The 20,313-nt window shown below is 42.7% G+C and overlaps 1 protein-coding gene and 1 pseudogene across 2 annotated transcripts; both read right to left on the bottom strand.

Moving 5' to 3' along the window:
• Positions 1–3,062: 3,062 nt before the first annotated feature.
• Positions 3,063–3,933, bottom strand: LOC147973749 (uncharacterized; annotated as a pseudogene).
• Positions 3,934–9,340: 5,407 nt separating this feature from the next.
• On the bottom strand, positions 9,341–13,740 carry LOC125511377 (protein NPGR2-like). 2 transcript variants are annotated; one of them, XM_048676732.2, is made up of 6 exons: positions 13,412–13,740; positions 12,702–12,888; positions 11,890–12,130; positions 10,565–11,781; positions 10,025–10,175; positions 9,341–9,872 (listed from the first exon to the last, which is right to left on the bottom strand). In XM_048676732.2, exons 2-6 carry the CDS (start codon positions 12,849–12,851, stop codon positions 9,550–9,552), a joined length of 2,082 nt encoding a protein of 693 aa, XP_048532689.2. In that variant the 5' UTR covers positions 12,852–12,888; positions 13,412–13,740; the 3' UTR covers positions 9,341–9,549. The 2 variants fall into 2 exon arrangements, with proteins under 2 accessions (XP_048532689.2, XP_048532688.2); XM_048676731.2 differs by having other exon boundaries at positions 12,702–12,932; positions 13,412–13,739.
• Positions 13,741–20,313: the final 6,573 nt, after the last annotated feature.

The raw sequence follows: 20,313 nt of genomic DNA, 5'->3' as shown, positions 1-20,313 counted from the left end.
TGGTAGATATAGGTTTTTGTAATCTGAAAATATAAAAACAGCAAGGTAGCAAGTGGTAAAACTGAGCGTAAAGGGTATTGCAATGCTTGAAACAAGGCCTAGGGTTCATACTTTCACTAGTGCAAGTTCACTCAACAATAATAACATAATTGGATCATATAACTATCCCTCAACATGCAACAAAGAGTCACTCCAAAGTCACTAATAGCGGAGAACAAACGAAGAGATTATTGTAGGGTACGAAACCACCTCAAAGTTATCCTTTCTGATCGGTCTATTCAAGAGTCTGTAGTAAAATAACACAAAGCTATTCTTTCCGTTCGATCTATCATAGAGTTCGTACTAGAATAACACATTAAGACACAAATCAACCAAAACCCTAATGTCACCTACATACTCCAATGTCACCTCAAATATCCGTGGGTATGATTATATGATATGCATCACACAATCTCAGATTCATCTACTCAACCAACACAAAGAACATCAAAGAGTGCCCCAAAGTTTCTACTAGAGAGTCAAGACAAAAATATGTGCCAACCCCTATGCATAAGTTCACGAGGTCACGGAACTCGCAAGTTGATCACCAAAACATACATCAAGTGGATCACGTGATATCCCATTGTCACCACAGATAAGCACATGCAAGACATACATCAAGTGTTCTCAAATCCTTAAAGACTCAATCCGATAAGATAACTTCAAAGGGAAAACTCAATTCATCACAAGAGAGTAGAGGGGAAGAAACATCATAAGATCCAACTATAATAGCAAAGCTCGCGATACATCAAGATCGTGCCGAATCAAGAACACGAGAGAGAAAGATCAAACACATAGCTATTGGTACATACCCCTCATCCCCGAGGGTGAACTACTCCCTCCTTGTCATGGAGAGTGCCGGGATGATGAAGATGGCCACCGGAGAGGGATTCCCCCCTCCGGCAGGGTGCCGGAACAGGTCTAGATTGGTTTTTGGTGGCTACAGAGGCTTGCGGTGGCGGAACTCCCGATCTAGGTTTCTTTCTAAAAGTTTGGGATTATATAAGAGGTGTTGGAGTCGGGAACAAGTCGGGGGGGTCCCCGAGGTGGCCACGAGGTAGGGGGCGCGCCCAGGGGGTAGGGCGCGCCCCCCACCCTCGTGGTGGCCTCGGGACTCTTCTGGCCCATTTCCGGTACTCTATGGGCTTCTTCTGGTCCAAAAATGATCTCCGTGAAATTTCAGGTCAATTGGACTCCGTTTGGTTTTCCTTTTCTGCGATACTCAAAAACAAGGGAAAAACAGAAATTGGCACTGGGCTCTAGATTAATAGGTTAGTCCCAAAAATCATCTAAAATAGCATATAAATGCATATAGAACATCCAAGGTTGATAATATAATAGCATGGAACAATCAAAAATTATAGATACGTTGGAGACGTATCACCCCTAGAACCATATTTGGCAACCCACTCTTGATTTGGGTAAACCTCATACAAGTTTTCACCATGCGGTCGCACGTTGTACCTCGTAGTCAACTAAAACTCATCACGAAACTTCTCGTACAAGTCCCTAGTATACGATCCGTATGCCTGCTTCTCTATTGGGTAAGATGACCACATTTCAGTCTGCAAATGTCCTGTCCTGTAGTCTTTTGAACCCTCTCGGACTAGTATGTGTGTTTGGATTTTCTGATATTGCTTCACAAAGTTCAAAATGGACTTGTGTGGGTTCACATATCGTTTAAGGACAGCGTTGAACCCCTCGCTGTGTTGATTTGACTGCAAGAAAGGGAAGAATTGGTGCTATAAGTAACAGGGTACCCATGTTTCTCTATATTTGTATAGATTCTTGAAGTGGGAGTCAGTGATAGCATCATACTTCATCATCAGCTCACACCACCCTGCCTCAAATTCTTCTGGCGTCAAGCTGAAGTCAACACAGTTGTTGAAATCTTTGGACAAGCCAGGGTTTTGCTCCAGCAATGCTCCAAGCTTCTCTTGTGCTTTTTTCATAATATGCTAGCAACAACAGCGATGCACACTTGTAGGGAAGATTTTTTTAATTGACTGTGCCATTGCGATGTCTTGGTCGATTATGATGTTGGTGGGTGCTACATTATGCATTGCCTCAAGGAAGGTCTGGAATAGCCAATCAAAGCTTGACGCCAACTCTTGCCTAACAAAGCCACATCACAACATGAATGACTGCCCATGCCTGTTAATCCCGATGAATGATGCAAAGGGCATGTTGTAAATGTTAGTCATATACATTGTGTCAAAGGAGATACAATCGTGATAAGATTCCACGTACGCCTTCCTTGCAGCACCATCGACCCAGAAAATATTCTCAACCCTGTTCTCCTCATCATATTTTATCTTGTAAAAAAAATCTGGATCCTCTCTCTGTTAATCTTTAAAGTAAGCAACTGTCTCTATCATATCCCCTTATTTTGTATCATCCTTGTTCAAGAGCGCCTTGAGGTTTGTAATGTGCTTAGTGGTATATACGACCTGTTGACATGAAGTCACAATGGTGGTTAATCCTTTTTCTGCACAAAAATAGTATCAAAAATAGTTTCTTTTCTATTTTTAGCAAGGCAACTCAAATGCAAAGCTCGGGCAATTCATGAAGCTATACAAGCAAATATGACAATATGCCTCAGAGAACACATGAGCAAAATACACAAAACAAGCAGGGGGTAACTATACATTAGTGAGCAATAAAAATTTCAATCATAGGCAAGTTGACCTCATCCAGAAAACAAGTACTATCGTACATTTTAGCTATAAAGAGACTAATCATAGGCAAGTTTAGAGTCAACACCAAATTTGTTTTACAGACAAAAAAACTAGGCAAGCAGGAACTTTGCATTGAGCAACAAACAGGTAAACATTAGGCAAGTCCAGTATCTAGAAACAAATCAGGCATTATCTCTTTTTGTACTGCTATAAGTAATTTAATGGCATTATCAAGCAACTAAGTCATATGTTTGAAGCAAATCAGTCATATGTTTCAAGCAAAATCAGTTAGTTGTTGATGGGCCAAGAAACTCACAACCAGTAGGCATGTCCAAGTTCTTAAAGTTAGAAGGTAGGGGGGAGGGGGTGTGGTTTAAAACCTGTAGTTAAATTGCAGTTATGAAGATGAGTAAGGAAGGCCCTTTCTTCTAGCGGGATCCCTTGGTGTGATCACAAATACTTAGTCAAACATGGCTTGTCAACCAACGGATGGTTGTGCTTGCCAACAAAGTAGATCACCACCCATCTGCCATCTATTACCTTCACAATCATCTTAGCTTTGCAACCAGTTTGCATAATTTTATCTCTTTTTCATTTCTTGCTCATCTTTTTGCCTTTACTATCATCATCAAGAAGGCAATAGCCTCATCTTCATTATCATCTTTTTCTTGCTCAACAATGTCATCTAGCACAGGAATCCTTTCTGCCCCTCCGTCATCGACATCAGGCTTTCGAAACTTGTTGCAAACAAACTGTTGTTTTATCAACTCCCCGGTTTTCATATCCTTCCCTGAAGTATTCATTTTGATTGAAAAACCCGTCTGCAAGGGATATGCATTGTAGTGCTCCTTGGCATCTTCCAAAGTGTCAAACCTCATGCCCACAAGGCTCCTTGGGTTGTGACCAAGCTTCACCATCATTTTCAGCACCAACCATTACCGACACTCCCACCAGTATCACCTGCGGCACATGTGCCATCAAGGGTATGAGCATCACTCTTAGCTGCTACTGCTGCAGGTACTTGTGTACTGCCTGGAGCCCCTCCCCCATGACTTGACTGCCCATCTGTCGCCATTACTTCTGTAGCAGCACAATTGACTTTTTGCATGATAGAGGGATTAGGTGATTCTGCCACAAATTCTGCATTTCCAGCAGGATGTTGCGTATAGTACAAAGGATCATTATTTTCATCTAATTCCTCATTCAGGTCAATCATTGTCAACCTGTTTATTTTTTTTCAACATGGGAAAAAGTAAAGCAAGTCAGCAGAATGATGCAAGCAAGTAGCATAGTAAAAATAGGCAAGCCAATAGCACAGCCACCCAAGCACACCACAAACAGGTCAATCATCTTCAACATGTGCATTTTTTTCAACCAGAAAAATTAAAGCAATTTAGCTTGTTGAGGCAAGCTAGTACCACACTAAACACAGGCAAGCAAGTAACACAGCAACCCAAGCACACCAGATTCACATGATAGCATTCATTTTTGTTTTTAAGGAAACAATTGAATATAACCAGGAAATTCAAAGTACACTATCAGGCAATCCAAACCATATAACCAGGCAAATCAAACTATATATGTTAGGCAATATATTTTCAGGAAATCCATGGTTTTTTTGTACTAATGAAACATTTTTTACATATAACATAGGCTTGTTTTTTGTGTACCATAATATATTTTCTTTTTTTTTTTGTTAAACGCACGCAACATTGATTTGGTGAAGCAAGCCTCCTGCCATAGAAGTGCTACTTTCGAAGTGTCTTCAGAATGGAATTCACTCCAAAATCAGAGAGAATAGAGCATGTTTTGTGTTAGAAAAAAACTTAAGTTAGTAGTTATGGGCATGATTGCCCTTTATATTTAGACTATATTCAGTACCTATGTTTTCATCTTTATTGTACTAGTAGCAAGCTTGTGTGTTTTGGCTATGTTTTACTATATTCAATGTGGTTTCCATTTTTGCACAATTGGTTGAAGTAACGTTTTCGCAACTGAGATAGTTGTTGGTATATGGTTTTTCTTGTTTTTTTCTTTCTTGCAGGATGAAATACCAATAAATTTGCAACTGTATCTTGGCAACTTTCCAACATTTTTTGGATCATGTTGAAGAATATGCTATAACCAAGGTAAATTGTAGTATGCACCAGTCTCTCTTGTTTTTTAGCTGCACATGTCCTTACTTATATTCTTCTCATGTTTTTCACTGCTGAACCAAAGAATAATGGAAACAAATGACCAAGAGGAATGTTTTTCTAGCTTCATCAGGAGTTGCCTGGACATTATTATGCTTTTGCTCAATCTTATAATGCAAGTTGCTCCAATCAGCCATTTGTTTTTGCTCCACACATAGCAAAACGGTCTGCTAAGAGAAAGCCTTGCTTTTTGCCTTTTTCTTTTCCATAGTGAGCTCAGTGTTCATCGTCTTATAAGGTACAAAAGGGTTCATGTTTTGCCATGTCATAAGATTCCAAAGTTGTGTATATACCATATACTAGTTGCTTCATGATAGCACTGTTTTTGCTCAAACAGAATGTCTAATTTGCCAAGAACATTTTCATAAGCAATTAACAGAACTGGAACACATTGTAAATAGATCATGATAGTACTGTTTTCTAGTTTGCCAAGAACATTTTCATAAGCAATTAACAGAACTCGAACACATTGTAAATAGACCATGATAGCACTGTTTTCATCCTCTTGTAAGCACTGTTTTGCTCTGTCAAATTTTTTGCTTAAGTTATGATATTTTGTCCCCGGCAATACTATCAGCACTTGCTTACAATGTGTTCATATGCATCAGATTGGCAAGAACTATCACGTAGGGTGCACAGCACTACTGAATTTGCCCAAAACAGGGGGCTGAAACTTGCTCAAACATCAGACTAAACATGCTTAACATCACATCTTTTACACAATTTTTTTGCATAATTGCAGCCTTGTACAAATCATGGGGAAAGAGGAGGGATCTGGAAGTGAACTAAATCTGACCTTTTTCCTGTGCTTTTTTTGCCTTTTGCTAGGCAATCTGAATGGAGCCCCCTAGATTTGCCTACAGAAGAAACCCTAATGGAGCCGCCATTGGAGGGTTGTGAAGGTTCTGTGGATCTGGAAGTGGTGAGGGGAAGGGGCGTGTTGTTCTTTTTGGCTTGGGAGAGAAGAAGATGGGGCTGGGGGTTAGGTGAGGAGAAAAGGAGACGCACAGGGGTGGGGGAGGGACCGGGGGAAGGGGAGGACCAGGTGAGTTCGCTCGCTCGATAGTTAGACGCAGGAATCGGGAGGGGGGACCAGGGGCTTTCCTATCCTGGATAGAGGGACATAAAGTTACTATATTTGGAGGGCCGCCAAGAAACGCTAGGGAGCACAGCCGGCTGCTCCCTAGACGCAGCCTAACTAATTAAAAGTCTCTTTTGTCCTAATAAATGGTAAATTATGTTGATCGTATGTAGCTTTTTTTAACACAACGCAAGCACCTTACCCCTATGAGCACATTCGAGAGACTTAGCTGGCATATCATCTTGAGATTTACGGATTCACCGTAGGCGCATCATGTTTACACTGTTATCAAACAAGAATTTTTTTTCTTTGGACCACAATATCTGGTGAGCACATCCCCTTGGGAGATTCATGTACGAACAAATTGATCCATGGGAGTGTTCAAGTGACCGAAAATCGTTCACTAGAGGAGTCCCTCCGGAGACCTCGGGAGCTCCTGTACAACACTTCAAGTGCTCGTTCACGGAAAAGGCGCCACAGAGCCGCTACTTAGGCTGGCCCAACGAGCTCGCTCGCTCAGCACTCGATCGCTATTGGTCGCTGCCTCGCTGGGTTTGCTGCTGATTTTTTTAGGCTGGTTCCCTGCTGACTGGTGGGGTTGACCGGTCAGCCGCTAACTTTGTTACCAATAACTTTAGTAAAAACGAAAAAAAAGATGAAAAAACAATCGTCAATTTTAAAATGTTCATGGATTTTGGAAAAAATATGAATCTGAAAAAAGTTCATCAATTTTGAAAATAGTTCATAAAAATTAGGAAAAGTTCATTGAATTTAAAAAAAATCATCAAATTTGAAACAATCATTGATTTTAAAAAGTTCATAAAAATTATAAAAGGTTCATAAAATTTGAAAAAGAAAACATCATCGATTTTCAAAAAAGATCCTCAAATTTGAAAAAATAATCATCAAATTTGAAAAAATAATTCACCAAATTTTAAAATAGTTGATGAGTTTGGAAAAAATTCATCAATTTTGGAAAAAAGTTCACCAATTTTTGAAGAAAATTTCAAGAATTTAAAATAGTTCGTGCATTTACGAAAAGAAAAAGAAAGCACAGAATAGAAAAAAAAAGACAAGAAGGAGAGAGAAAAAGAAGACCAAACACGAAACAGTGTGTTTTCCAGTGTTGTATGTTAAGAATTAAAACAAATCTATCACATGAGGTCGGGTTGCCCACTTGGTTAGATCGATCTATACTACTCCTCCATTTTCTTATACAAGGCCACAATCTCAGATTACAGATACCAAGGTAAAATTTAATAATTGTTTTGCAAGCCAATTTTTCTGTTTGTTAACCGGCATCATTAATACGTTATATGCATGCAAGAAATGAATGGAAAGGAAGCAGCTCAGTGTCATTATGACTGCATGCATACACTGCATGCATACAAGTACTCTCTCCGTTCGTAAATATAAGCCTTTTTAGAGATTCCAGTATAAAGTACATACAGAGCAAAATGAATAAATCTACACTCTAAACTACGTCTATATATATCCGTATGTAGTCCATATTACACTCTCTATAAATGCTTATATTTAGGACCTTGTATAAGTGAATGGAGGGAATATATTACAGTACAATTTGCAAACGGCGGGCGCCTGCAGCAATCCAAACTGGGCCGGCCCATTCAATTTTTTCCTTCTTGTTTTTCGAAAGGTCAAAAAGATCGCGGAATGGGGGATCGAACTCGCAACCCTACCATTCTAACGGCTCGGCTCTAGCCACCAGGCTATCCTCTCACGAGTGTAAAAGTAGATTATTTTCCTCTTTTTATTTCGTTCTCAGCTCGGTTTATTTTTTTCCTTTTTCTCATCTTTTTTGTTTTATTTATTGCGTGCTTTTTTCAATTCCTGAAGTTTTTCTTTAAATTTGTGAACTTTTTGATTTTTTATGAACTTTTTTGAATTTTGATGAATTTTTTAAAATTCGATGAACTTTTTTTGAAATTCAATGAAGATTTTTTAAAATATTCTATGAATTATTTTAAAGTGATGAACTTTTTTTCAAATTCTATGAACCTTTTTTTCAAATTCACGAACTTTTTTTCAAATTTGATGAATTTTTTGCAACCTAGAAACTTTTCCTTTTTTCATAGATTCGTTTATTCAAAATGTTCTATCTATAAAACCGTGCATCCAAATCTTGAACCGTTTTTACCGTTGGATTCCCCGCGTCAAGATCTTTAAAATTAGATCCATGTTGACAGATTTTGACAAAAACATTTTCTTTTTATAATCAGACGAAAAACCGAACCGAAAACATGTTTTTTTACCGTTGAATTGTGCCTCTCGTGAAAAAAAACGTGGTTTTTTTCGTTTCTAATAGGCATGTTACGAAAGCAAATCCGAGGCACGACTGTGCCTCTCGCGGAAGCAAATCCGTGCCTCGCGCGGAAGAAAAAAATATGTTTTTTTTTGTTTCGAAGAGGCACGGCTGCTTGCCAATTTAAAAAAATGTTGCTTGACAGTTTAAAAAAAATACTCCCTCCATTCTCCTTATACAAGGCCACTATCAAAAATACGTTTTGCATCAATACAAGGTCACCAACAGTAATCGAGACAAAAAATAATGATGTTTCCTTGTACTAGCAACTTTTTAATACTTACATGCATGTAGTCATAATGACACTCATCTACTTCCCATTCAGGGTCTCTTTGATTCAAAGGATTTTCATAGGATATTTGAAGGATTAGAATCCTTAGGAATTTTTCTTACATTGGTTGTTTGATTCGTAGGATTGAATCTTGTAGAATTTTTTCCTAAGAATTCATTTGTACTACATTTTATAGGAATTCCAACATCCACTCCAACCTCTTGGAAGAAATCCTTTGTTTTTCCCGCGACACAATCAAACAAACTCAAATCCTATAGGGATCCAATGGACATGCCATTCCAATCCTACGTTTTCCCTATTCCTGTGTTTTTGCAATCCTATGAATCAAAGAGGCCCTCATTTGTTGCATCTTTGTGGTGTATTAATGATCCCGGTTAACTAAAAGAAAAATTGACTTGCAAAGGAGTCATTAAATTTTATCTTGATACATGTAATATAAGTTTGTGGCCTTGTATAAGGGAATGGAGGGAGTATTTGGTTTCACATAACCTGGAACTCGTCATCCAATCCAGTTGTTTGGGAAGTGTGATGGTTGTGGTTCTTCCACTGACGTTTACTCTGTGAAAAATATGCATTCATTTTCAATCTCTGCCTTAGTACTTATTACAAATTTACAACATCTAATTTGCATTCTGTGCTGGTCAAAATGTACTGATAATGAAGTGATATTAACAACGCTTTACGTGTGCTCTATCAAAATTACAGCCAAATCACATAGCAAAAAGTTGCCTGTCAAACAAGAGCTGCCCAAGGCGTGTGATGCTATATATAATTTCAACATGTTGGTAAAATCAACGCAATTATGATGATACATGTGTTTTGTATTTTTACTATTTTCTGTACCGTGTATACTTCTTTTCTTCAAACCCACTATTCATCCTATATATGAGACCTACAACTGCTCACAGTTTGATTATTCCCTATAAAAGTTGGATGCGATGTTATCTGAAAGGTTCAGCCGGGGCGGTTTCTTCGAGAAGGGCAGCCGCCTGAAAACATTCCGCAGCTTCGAGTGCCGCTGATGAACTGCCCCCTTCATCTTCATAGGTTAGACCGAGGTTAAACCATGCAACATGGTTCGTTCTGTCCAGTCTCAGTGCGTCAGTTAGGAGGCACCTTGCGGCAGGCAAGGGCCTCCCTCCAAGCTGTCGAAGAGCAACGGCGGCACATATCAAACTCGGTACGTGCTTAGGGTCGAGATCTAATGCTTTGGAGTATGCTCCAAGAGCCTCCTTTAGAAACCCTCTTGCTTCAAGTAGCTTTCCTGCATGGATAAACATCTTCGTAAATATTAAGAACGAATTTTGTTTTGAAGAATTGTTGTCTCCTTGTGAACTACTGAAAATGTTTTTGTGTCAACACGGTGCAAGGATTCTTGAGAACGGGGAAGTTGCTGGTAAGGAGAATATGAAGCACCTGTAGCATGATAAGCCAAGGGAGAATATGCACTGATAGCCTTTATTTTGGATATGCAAAGCTCTGTATCCCTCCACTGTGACAGGCTTAGGTACAGAAGGGCCAGATTGTACCATGCCTCTGTTTCCATGCTTCCATCATCCTTCGTGCCCTGCGAAAAGTTGAACAGCGATATCAGAGAAGTCTTATCACTTCTTTTTCTAATGGAATCCCATAACTGTATGTGGCAAACAGAACAATGCTCTCCCCTTTTATTCAAAAGCAATATTCCTGACATGGGTATATGCTTAAGAATCATGTAAGATGCTTGTCATTCTAGCTGTCATTAATCAAAGATATGATAAAAAATGTTCGGGCTGGCTTTTTCTTATTACAGTAAAAGGTTATTTATTTAACAGATACAGATTTTTATTTTCAGTTTGTCATCATATATGAAAATAGATATAGTACAGAAATGAAAGATAATACTGTGAACATATTAAGCACGACAGTCCCATGCTTTAGCAAAAACTCCAAAATCGATTTTTGTCAGGTAGTTACCTGTAATACAAAAATCCCAGAGTTGAAACTTTTCTTCCTGAGTTCAATGACAGCAAGAAGCTGGGTATAAGTCTCGACTGCCTTCTTAAATTGCCCGTTTGCAGCCTGAATTTTGGCTTTGGTTTGCAACAGATCTCCTTGGCACCACTTTGCAGTCTGATCAAGGGCAGCATTTACAATAGATTCAGCATCTTCAAACCGTTTTTGAGCACTCGTGATACGAGCTACAAGGAGCCAGCTCCTTAATTCTGAACCATTCTCCAATTTCAGTAGCTTCTTTGCATAAAGTGCTGCTGCATCTAGTTTCCTCTGCTCAGCATTTTCAAGGCTCAGATTGTACAGTACCCTAAAATCTTTGTCTTGCATCTTCTTTTCAGCAACACCAAGCACCTTCAGGGCTTCACGCTGCTGAGAAGCCCTCTCCGTACCACTCGGAGCATATCTAGCTTGACGGGAGAGGGAAATGCCAAGTAGAAGGTCCGCGACAACCTCTAACTGGTCACAACCTCCATCGAGACTAGCAAGGGCTCTGCGTGCATAGGATGCACCTTCTTCAGCATGTGCACCGTTCTCGCTACAAATTTTTGAAGTTAGAAGAAGTTCTTTGAGACAACTGGGGTCCTCTCCAAATCTTAGTATCATTTTGAGCAGATTGAGGGCAGCTAGATCATCTTCTTCTGCTAGGTAACACAGTGCAACATTGTACAACCACTCTCTGCTGTCTAACACACCAGGTAATAGTTTTTCAAACTGACCGGCTAGAGGTTTTAACCGTCCTGATATGGACAATGCAAAAGTCAGATGATGCATCACAGTTGGGTCTCTCTCAAGCCTCTTAAGGTTGAATTTCATCAATAAAATCATCAAAAGAAGAATAGCTTCCTCCAAATTATTCCGAGGTACAAATGAACCATCCAATTGGGATCGAAGAGGTGGAGTGCAGGCCTCACAGCCACTGTATAGGAGAAAAATAGCAAACTCCTTCTGTATTCTACCAATGGCCTTTGCATCCAGATTCCAATTACTAAGAAGAGCCCCCCTATATGAAGAGAGCACTTTAGGAGGGAAATCCGCTAATTTCCATAGCTCAGGAAGCAACTCAACGGCACTGCGTATTGTTGCATTCAAGTTACTACCATCTCCAAACTTGGCTGGTAAGCCCTTAGGCAGTGCCGATTCTACAACGTCCAATATCGTACTGCATTCTTGTGCAGCTTCTGCAAAACGAAATTGAGTTGAAGTAATGTTTGAAAAATAGTATGACAGAAATGAAGAGAAGATCAAATGATGGGCATCCATACAAAAACGAGAGGTAGGGGTCATACCTTTGAACTTCCCAAGATCACGAAGTGCTATAGTTTTGAGATATATGGTCTCCATTACTAGATTAACAGTATGCAAGGACATTGGTGGATAACTGGAATGTGGATCGGCCCTTGCTAATCTACAGATGGACATTTTCACCATAGGAATTAGTTCAGCCGTGTTTATCCCATCAAGCACACGAAGTGCTTCTTCAACATGCCCCTGTTGGTACTCGACTTTTGCAAGCAATGCCCTTGCTTCCTGAAAAATTATTGGTATTTACACTTATGAACTATGAATGAAATAAATTTGGAGCACCCTTATTGGGATGGCTATCAAGCTTACAATCATTAGGCAAGGCATCTTTCTTACACATGTGAAAGCATACCAACAGCAAAAAACTGCAGATTGGTGGAGTACAAATTGCAGACTGGTGTACTACAGCACACAGGGTGGAAAAATTCAGAGTATCTACTGTGTTGTGATTTATATGATGGTAACTACAAACTAGCATAAAATTCAATATACAATTATAATGAAGAGAAATAGCAGGCAGAGGCACCTATAATTTCAGAAAGCACGCATGATCTGTCAAAGACAGATGTTTTGGACACATTATGCAGCAGAGTCTAAGACCAAAAAAAAACCTCTTCTGGAGGAAAAAAAATATAGACAATCGATACATGAAACAGTCCAATAAACAGCACAAGGACTTCAGTTGCATATAGTATCGTTCGGCATGAAGCAAACATACAAGGAAAATGTGATATAGGCATCGCAGTAGACAATTCAAAATGAGAAGATTTATGTTATTATAAGATGAAGCACCAACCTCATAGTTAAGGGATCCACCCTCCTGGAGAGACAACTCGGCTTCCCGAAGGCCGTCATTTTTGGCATACAACTCGATTTCGCCATTTGACGGGTTGAGCTCATCCACCAGATTGGCCTGCTCCCCGGAGCAGAGGCACTGCATCGCCATCCGCCGAAACACTCTACGAGATCTCCCCCTCTCTTTCCTGCCCTCCATCACGCCCCATCAGACCCTCGTTAGCACATTTCCCTGGCGGAAAGAATCGCGTATTAAGAGTCGCAATGTTTAGCCATTGTTGGCAAGCATGGCATTGCACAGCTTGGTATTATTTGAGCAATGATCCTAGAGAAACTAGTACTAGCATTTCGCACTCCCTCTGTCAACATATATAAGACGTCTTAGGTCACTAAAGTGGTAACATATAACATGATTAAAAACAGCACAATCTGATGATATGCTTGGGTAACTGACCACCACAATTACCAAGATTAGTATTCTTTAAATAAAAAATGGAGAGAGCATGGGTTCTTTTTCGTCTGTAATACAGCATCGCTCAGAGAGATTCGAACAAAGACTCCGAATTTAGCACATACAGTACAAAAGAAACATTGAAATTCTCTCCTGGTAAAGTTCCGATAGAAACAAGGGGGGGAATTCCGCAGAGAATCCCCGCCGCTAAGCGCTAACAGCTGCACCGAACCAACCGATCGACAGGAGAAGTCGCTCACCTTGGGCAGACGAGGAAGGCGCGATTCCCGGCGGACGGAGCCTCCCCGCGGAGACAACCCGGCCAGCCAATCAAGAATCCAGCCCCGCCCCCGAACCGAACGCCAATTCCGGGCCGAATTCGAACCGCACCGGGCGACGGGATCGGGGGGGCCGGCGATTCGATCGAGAGACGCGGATGGGGCGCTCCGGATTCCTCCTCCGGAGCCAAATCCAAGAAACGCCGCGAGGGAGGGAGATGGATCCTCCTGGCTGCTGGCCACTCGAAATTTGTTTACTAGTAGTAGTAGTACTCCAACCTGTTGCTTTTGGTGTTGGGCTGCTGTCTCCACGGAACGGGAATTCACGGAACTTTCCCGGGGTGGGCCGCAAAAGGGATTCGTTTACGGTCCAGGGGAGGATATTCACAGATAGATCCTCGTTGTTTCAGAATATTGGTTTACACTCTGTTCTACACGGTTGAGACGAAAGAAAAACAAGGCATGGCAAAATGTCATAACCTGACCATTGGGCGTTGCCAAGTGACTTTAGTCCCGCCTCAGTTACGAGAGGGGGCTAGAATCATTTTATAAGGGAGAGCGTCACACTCCCTTCAGGCTAGTCTTTTGGGATATTGTGGGCTCTCTGCTTATAGTGATTGTGCTGTTTTTACAGAAGAGACACATAGATGTCAAATCAAGGTCACATCATTTTAGTTAGCCTAGAGTTAGCGCTTATCAGCATTTGTAACATTTTTGCCTATGCTATTTTGTTATGCACTCGTGAGGGGAACAAATATCTACTTTGTGCTTGAATTTTAAAATACTACTTCATTTGTCCAATAGCATAAGATGTTATTACAATTAATATGTGAGACAGAACGAAAAGACCGTTCACAAAACTAAAGCAATTAGGAAAAAATGTGCGCTGAAAATCCCGAAAAACTGGGAGAAGCAACATGATGCCTGAAAAGTGACACAAGTCATTCATTTGTTTGTTATAGGGATGGGTGTGACTTTTGGGACGGTGTTTGCCTGTGTATATCTCCGTGGAACTATGATGGTTATTTTCATTTGGTTTTTGTTCGCCTCTAAGTGTACCGTAAGCTGACCTCCACGGGAGCAATTTAGTGTGCAACTATTACTTACATTCTGAAATTTTTTGTTTTAAATTTATCTAGATACGGATGCATCTAACACTAAAATGTGACTAGGTACATATATATCTAAACAATATAAAACAAGAATTTTGGAACGGAGGGAGTATTATTTTTTTAGTAGCTTGTTGTTTGACAAATGTAAACAAACAAAGATCCCAGACCAATTGTTTCTCCATAAATAATGCATGGATATGTGGATCAGGTTGGGTAGTTCTGTGAAATCTAGAAATGTTCAGGGTCTAGCTACACAGAAAAAGCCTGACTTTTCTTAAAACATCCAACGCGTACTCGATCTCGTGGGGCCCCAGAGGATCACGCCTGAGATTATTTTATATTCTGAATGAGTATATATAATGGGTCCACTTTATACCCGAATGACAGGCTGTGCAACAGCGGGCCTACAGATCAGTGACTGGAACCATTCCTCGGCGACTGGGCTCGTTCCAGCTGTCCGAGGGCCGCTTCCATGACTGAGCGCGTCTTCTAGAATACTCCACCTTTGACCGCCTGCGGCAGTAATCGAAATCACTAATTAAGAAATATTTATTGCAAAAACCATTTCACTTTCCTAAGTCGCGATAAGTGACGTGCATGCAGCGCGCCACTTGTCGCAACCTGCGAGTTTTCTCTTTTTTCATAGATTTGTTTATTCAAAACGTTTTATCTTTTAAACCGTGCATTCAAATCTCGAACCATTTTCATCATTGGATTCCTCGTGTCGAGATCTTCAAAACTAGATTCTATGTTGATAGGTTTTGACGGACTTTTTTTCACGAAAAAAACCGGACGAAAAACCGAACCGGGAGCATGGTTTTTTCCCTCTCCAAAAGAGGCACACCCGTTCCTCTGACGAAATCACACATGTGTCTCTCGTGGAAGCAAAACCGTGACTCTCGTGAAAGGAAAAAAAACAGAAAACGCGTTTCTTTTTCGTTTCCGAGAGGCACGTCCGTGATTTTCGTGAAAGCACAACGGTGCCTCTCGCGGGAGCAAAACCATGACTCTCACGAAAGAAAAAAAAAAGAAAAAACGCGTATTTTTTCCCTTTCTGAGAGTCACGGCCGTGACTCTCGTGAAAGCACAAACATGCCTCTCGCGGAAGCAAAACCGTGATTCTCACGATAAAAAAAAAACAAAAAACGTGTTTTGTTTTTCTCTTTCCGAGAGGCACGGCCGTGACTCTCGCGAAAGCATAACCGTGCCCCTCGCGGAAATAAAACCGTGATTCTCGCGAAAGAAAAAAAACAAAAAACGCATTTTTTTCGTTTCCGAAAGGCACGCCCGTGACTCTCGCTAAAGCACAAGCGTGCCTCTCACGGAAAAAAAACCGTGACTTTGGCGAAAGAAAAAAAAGAAAACGCGTTTTATCGCGCAAAAAGATTTTTTTTATTTTTTTCAAAAAGCTAAGGAATACCGGGGGAAAGCCAAAACGTCGAAAAAACCAAGAAAACCTATTTAAAAAATTGAAACGCGTGCGAAAAAATTAAAAAAAATCTGAAGGGAGCGTCCAGAGCGTGACACGTGGCGAATGGTTGAGAGCGCGTCAAGTGGCGCTGATCGTTCCGAAACTCCCGGAGGAGCGCTCGTTAACTCTTTTTTTTTTGAGGCAAACCAACAAAGCTTTATTCACCCGTCACATAGTTTACAGGGACGAACAAAAGATCCCCAGGGTAACCTAACCAGACATGGCTGCCAACCCCGTGCGTTAACGCATGCTTTGCTAGTTTGTGAGCCTCAACATTCGAGGTTCTAAATTCATGGCTAAAAAACAGGAAACTAAAGAAGTAGCTTGTGCCTTAATTTCCAACACAATTGCCGCATAAAATGAGGCAGTTCCTCCCTTGATGGCTTCGACGGCCTGCTTGCAATCGGATGCCACATGAACTTGCTGAATGTACATGTCATTAGCTAGTGCTAACGCCTCTCTGATCGCTAGAGTTTCCAGAACTTCGGGATCATCAATATTTCTGAAAATTACTACAGAAGCTCCCTGATAGATGCCTTCTGAGTTACACGCAACAGCGCTCACAGCACCAAAACCTCCCGCTCTAGGAGTAGCTGCGTCGACATTGATCTTCACATGTCCAGTCATCGGTGGGATCCAGGAATTAGGTCGTGCCTCCTGAGGCGCCGGTCTTAGTACCGGCTTCTTCAACGCTTGTAGTTTAGAGAGGTAAATTGTGATAAAGCTATGAGTCGCAAAAGGTGTTTGGAAGATTCCCTCGTGGATTACCTTGCGACGTGCATGCCAAATCGCCCACATGGTGACTATCAGTTGTGTGAAGTCTTCGGCTGGTAGTGATTCACTCATAGTAAAAAGCCAGCTCTTCGTGTTGTCATCTCTATTCGCGCACATGTGTTGAACCAGCTCCTCTTTGCTCAAGGCCCACACACTTCTCGCCATGGTGCACTCCAGCAACGAGTGTCTCCAGTTATCTTCAACTCCGCACAGTGCGAAACATGAGTAGACGACATATTACGGTGATGTAGGACGTCACCCGTCGACAGCGAGTGTTGAGCCAGCCTCCATGTGAAAACCTTAAGTTTTGATGGAACTTGCATAGACCAGATTGAGGACCATCCCTTCTTCTCAATGGCAGTGTTAGAAGCATTATGCCCCTCCTCCAACCATGCCTCTCTGCTCGCCTTGATGCGTGAGATCATCCAGTATGCCAAAGAAACAGAGAACCGGCCTTGAGGATCCTCTAACCATGCCCAAAAATCACCAACCTGTCTCGTGCATAGAGGGATCTTGAGGATTGTTTCAGCATCCAGTGGCACGAATACATCCCGCACTAGATCCTCTCTCCATGAAGCCGTGGTGGTGTTGATAAGTTGTGAAACAAGTTGCGGAGGGTTATGTAACGCCCTCGATGCGGCTATATCTCCCACGTGTCGAAGCACGACTTAGAGGCATAACCGCATTGAAAGCAATGTCGCAAGTGAGGTAATCTTCGCAAACAACCCATGTAATACAATAGGGGAAAAGATACATAGTTGGCTTATAATCGCCACTTCACACAAATACATGAATAAAGCATTACATCATCCAGATACAAACAAGGTCCGACTACGGAACCAAAATAAAAGAAGACTACCCCAAATACTACACAGATCCCCGATCGACCCCAACTGGGCTCCACTACTGATCAACTAGAAACGAAACAAGACAAAGGACAAGATCTTCATCGAGCTCCTCCTTGAGCTTGGTTGCGTCACCTTCTCAGTAACATCGGCACCTGCAAACTGGTTTTGGAAGTATCTATGAGTCACGGGGACTCAGCAATCTTACACCCTCGTGATCAAGACTATTTAAGCTTATAGGAGGGGTAAAAGGTATGAGGTGGAGCTGCAGCAAGCGACTAGCATATATGGTGGCTAACATACGCAAGTGAGAGCGAGAAGAGAAGGCAAAGCACGGTCGAGAAACTATGATCAAGAAGTGATCCTAGAACAACCTACATCAAGCATAACTCCAACACCGTGTTCACTTCCCGGACTCCGCCGAGAAGAGACCATCACGGTTACACACGCGGTTGATCTATTCTAATTAAGGTCAACTTCAGGTTTTCTACGACCGGACATTAACAAATTTCCATCTGCCCATAACCGCGGGCACGGCTTTTGAAAGTTCAAATCCCTACAGGGGTGTCCCAACTTAGCCCATCACAAGCTCTCACGGTCAACGAAGGATATTCCTTCTCCCAAGACATTCCGATCAGACTCGGCATCCAGGTTACAAGACATTTCGACAATGGTAAAACAAGTCCAGCAACACCGCCCGAATGTGCCGACAAATCCCGATAGGAGCTGCACATATCTCGTTCTCAGGGCACACTCAGATGAGCTCTCCATACAACTAAAACCAAACCTCGAGTTTCCCCGAGGGGGCGCTGCACAGGGCTCTAGTTTGGACCAACACTCACTACAGAGCATGGCATGACAAACTAAGCATACACCCATCAAGAATACATAGCATAGAAGCTACACATGGAAAGAACAACAACATAGCATGCACGGATCAATAGCAACATCCTCGGCAAAATCGCTAAACATGTCAACAATCTGCCAGAATTCACGATATAGCAAAAGTAGAGCTCGATTGACTCAAGCTAGGGTGCTCCATAAATGCAAACAAAGACATGGATGGATGGAGCACCACAATGTTAACAAAACATCCTTACTGCTCATCCTCAAAAGAGGCACGGATCACTAGGAAACAACATGAACATATGGCATAACGACAAAAACAGGACAAGGACTTAGTGAAATTCTAAGTCCCTGAAATCAGCATTACCGCTTACGCTACTTTGCAAGCTTGTGCTAGTCACCACAAATGTCACAAAAGTACATGTCATACACCCCTGTAAAGATGGCATGTCATATAACAAAACACATGTAGAGCTCAGGATCATAGCATGCACACATTAAACATGGCAAAAATGACAAAATGCCATTTGCTGAAACAGATCTGACAAAATACTCACATAGCCTCTTCCAACAACATTTCGGGTATCAAGATGAGCTCAAATGAAAATGATGCAATGAGATGATATGATGTACTCGTCAAGGCGAACATTTTGATATGCTACACGCGCGAATCGGAGCTACGATGACAGAGTTACGACATGATGAGATGGCAAAATAATTAACAGGATCTAGGACTTAGAGAAAAAAACAGGACTGAGAGGTGAGCGTTGGATAGCTAAATGATGCACAGGGCGCTGGATAAGGCAGGCTCACCATGGGCTTCGGCCCAGGACGTGGAGGGGTGAGGCCGGTGCGGCTGGGCCGACGGCTTGGCGCGGCCCACGAGCGGATGAGGACGGCCCGGGAGGCTGACCGGCCGTCTCCCTCCTGCGACCGCTCGAGGCAGGAGGTCATGGCGGCGGCGCTGACGGCAGAGACCTCCGGCGAGGTTCGAAGCAAGGCGGGGAGGCGCTGGGCGCTCGGGAACAACCCGATCCGGTCACTCCGGACCCGTTCCGGCTGGATCCGGCGGCGGCGCGTGATGGCAGGCGGTGAAGGAGCTCCGGCGGGGTGCTTCCATGGCGGCGGCGAAGCAAGGAGGATGTCCGGCGGCGCGACCAAGGAGGAGCGGGGCGCTCGGGCTGCACGCAAGCTCACAGCGGGCGAAGGTGCGGTACGGCGAGGTGGAGGCGGGGCACTCCGGCAAGGCGTGGCGAAGTCCGGCGAAGATTCGGCGAAGATCCGGCGAGCGGCGAGGCTGTGGGTCTCCTCGGGCCCGGCGCGGCCCGGGGCGGGCCGGAGATGGGCTCCGCGGGCCCGGCGTCGCGGGGACGGCGGCGGTGGACAGGTGGCGATTCGCGGTTGGCTAAGGCGGCGAAGGCGGTGACGTGGCAGCTTCTGATTGGATGAAGTGAGGTGGCGGCTGGACATGTCCGTCGGTGGAAGAAGTGTCGGGCGGCGCGAGGGGAAAAGTTAGGGTTTGATCTGCGCGGAATTTTTGGAGGAGAGCACATATTTATAGGTAGAGGGAGCTAGGAGGCTCCAAATTGAGCACGGTTTTCGGCCACGCGATCATGATCGAACGACCGAGAGGATGGAGGAGGTTTTGGTGGGTTTTGGGCCACTTTGGGGAGGTGTTGGGCTGCAACACACACGAGGCCTTTTCGGTCCCTCGGTTAACCGTTGGAGTATCAAACGAAGTCCAAATGGCACGAAACTTGACATGCGGTCTACCGGTAGTAAACCAAGGCCGCATGGCAAGTCTCGGTCTAATCCGAAAACGTTTAACACCCGCAC

This window comes from Triticum urartu, chromosome 5A (genome assembly GCF_056163025.1).
Source record: "Triticum urartu cultivar PI428250 chromosome 5A, HENAU_Tu73, whole genome shotgun sequence".
Lineage (NCBI taxonomy): Eukaryota > Viridiplantae > Streptophyta > Magnoliopsida > Poales > Poaceae > Triticum > Triticum urartu.
The sequence above is the reverse complement of the archived record's forward strand: the minus strand, read 5'-3'. Positions and strand labels throughout refer to the sequence as shown.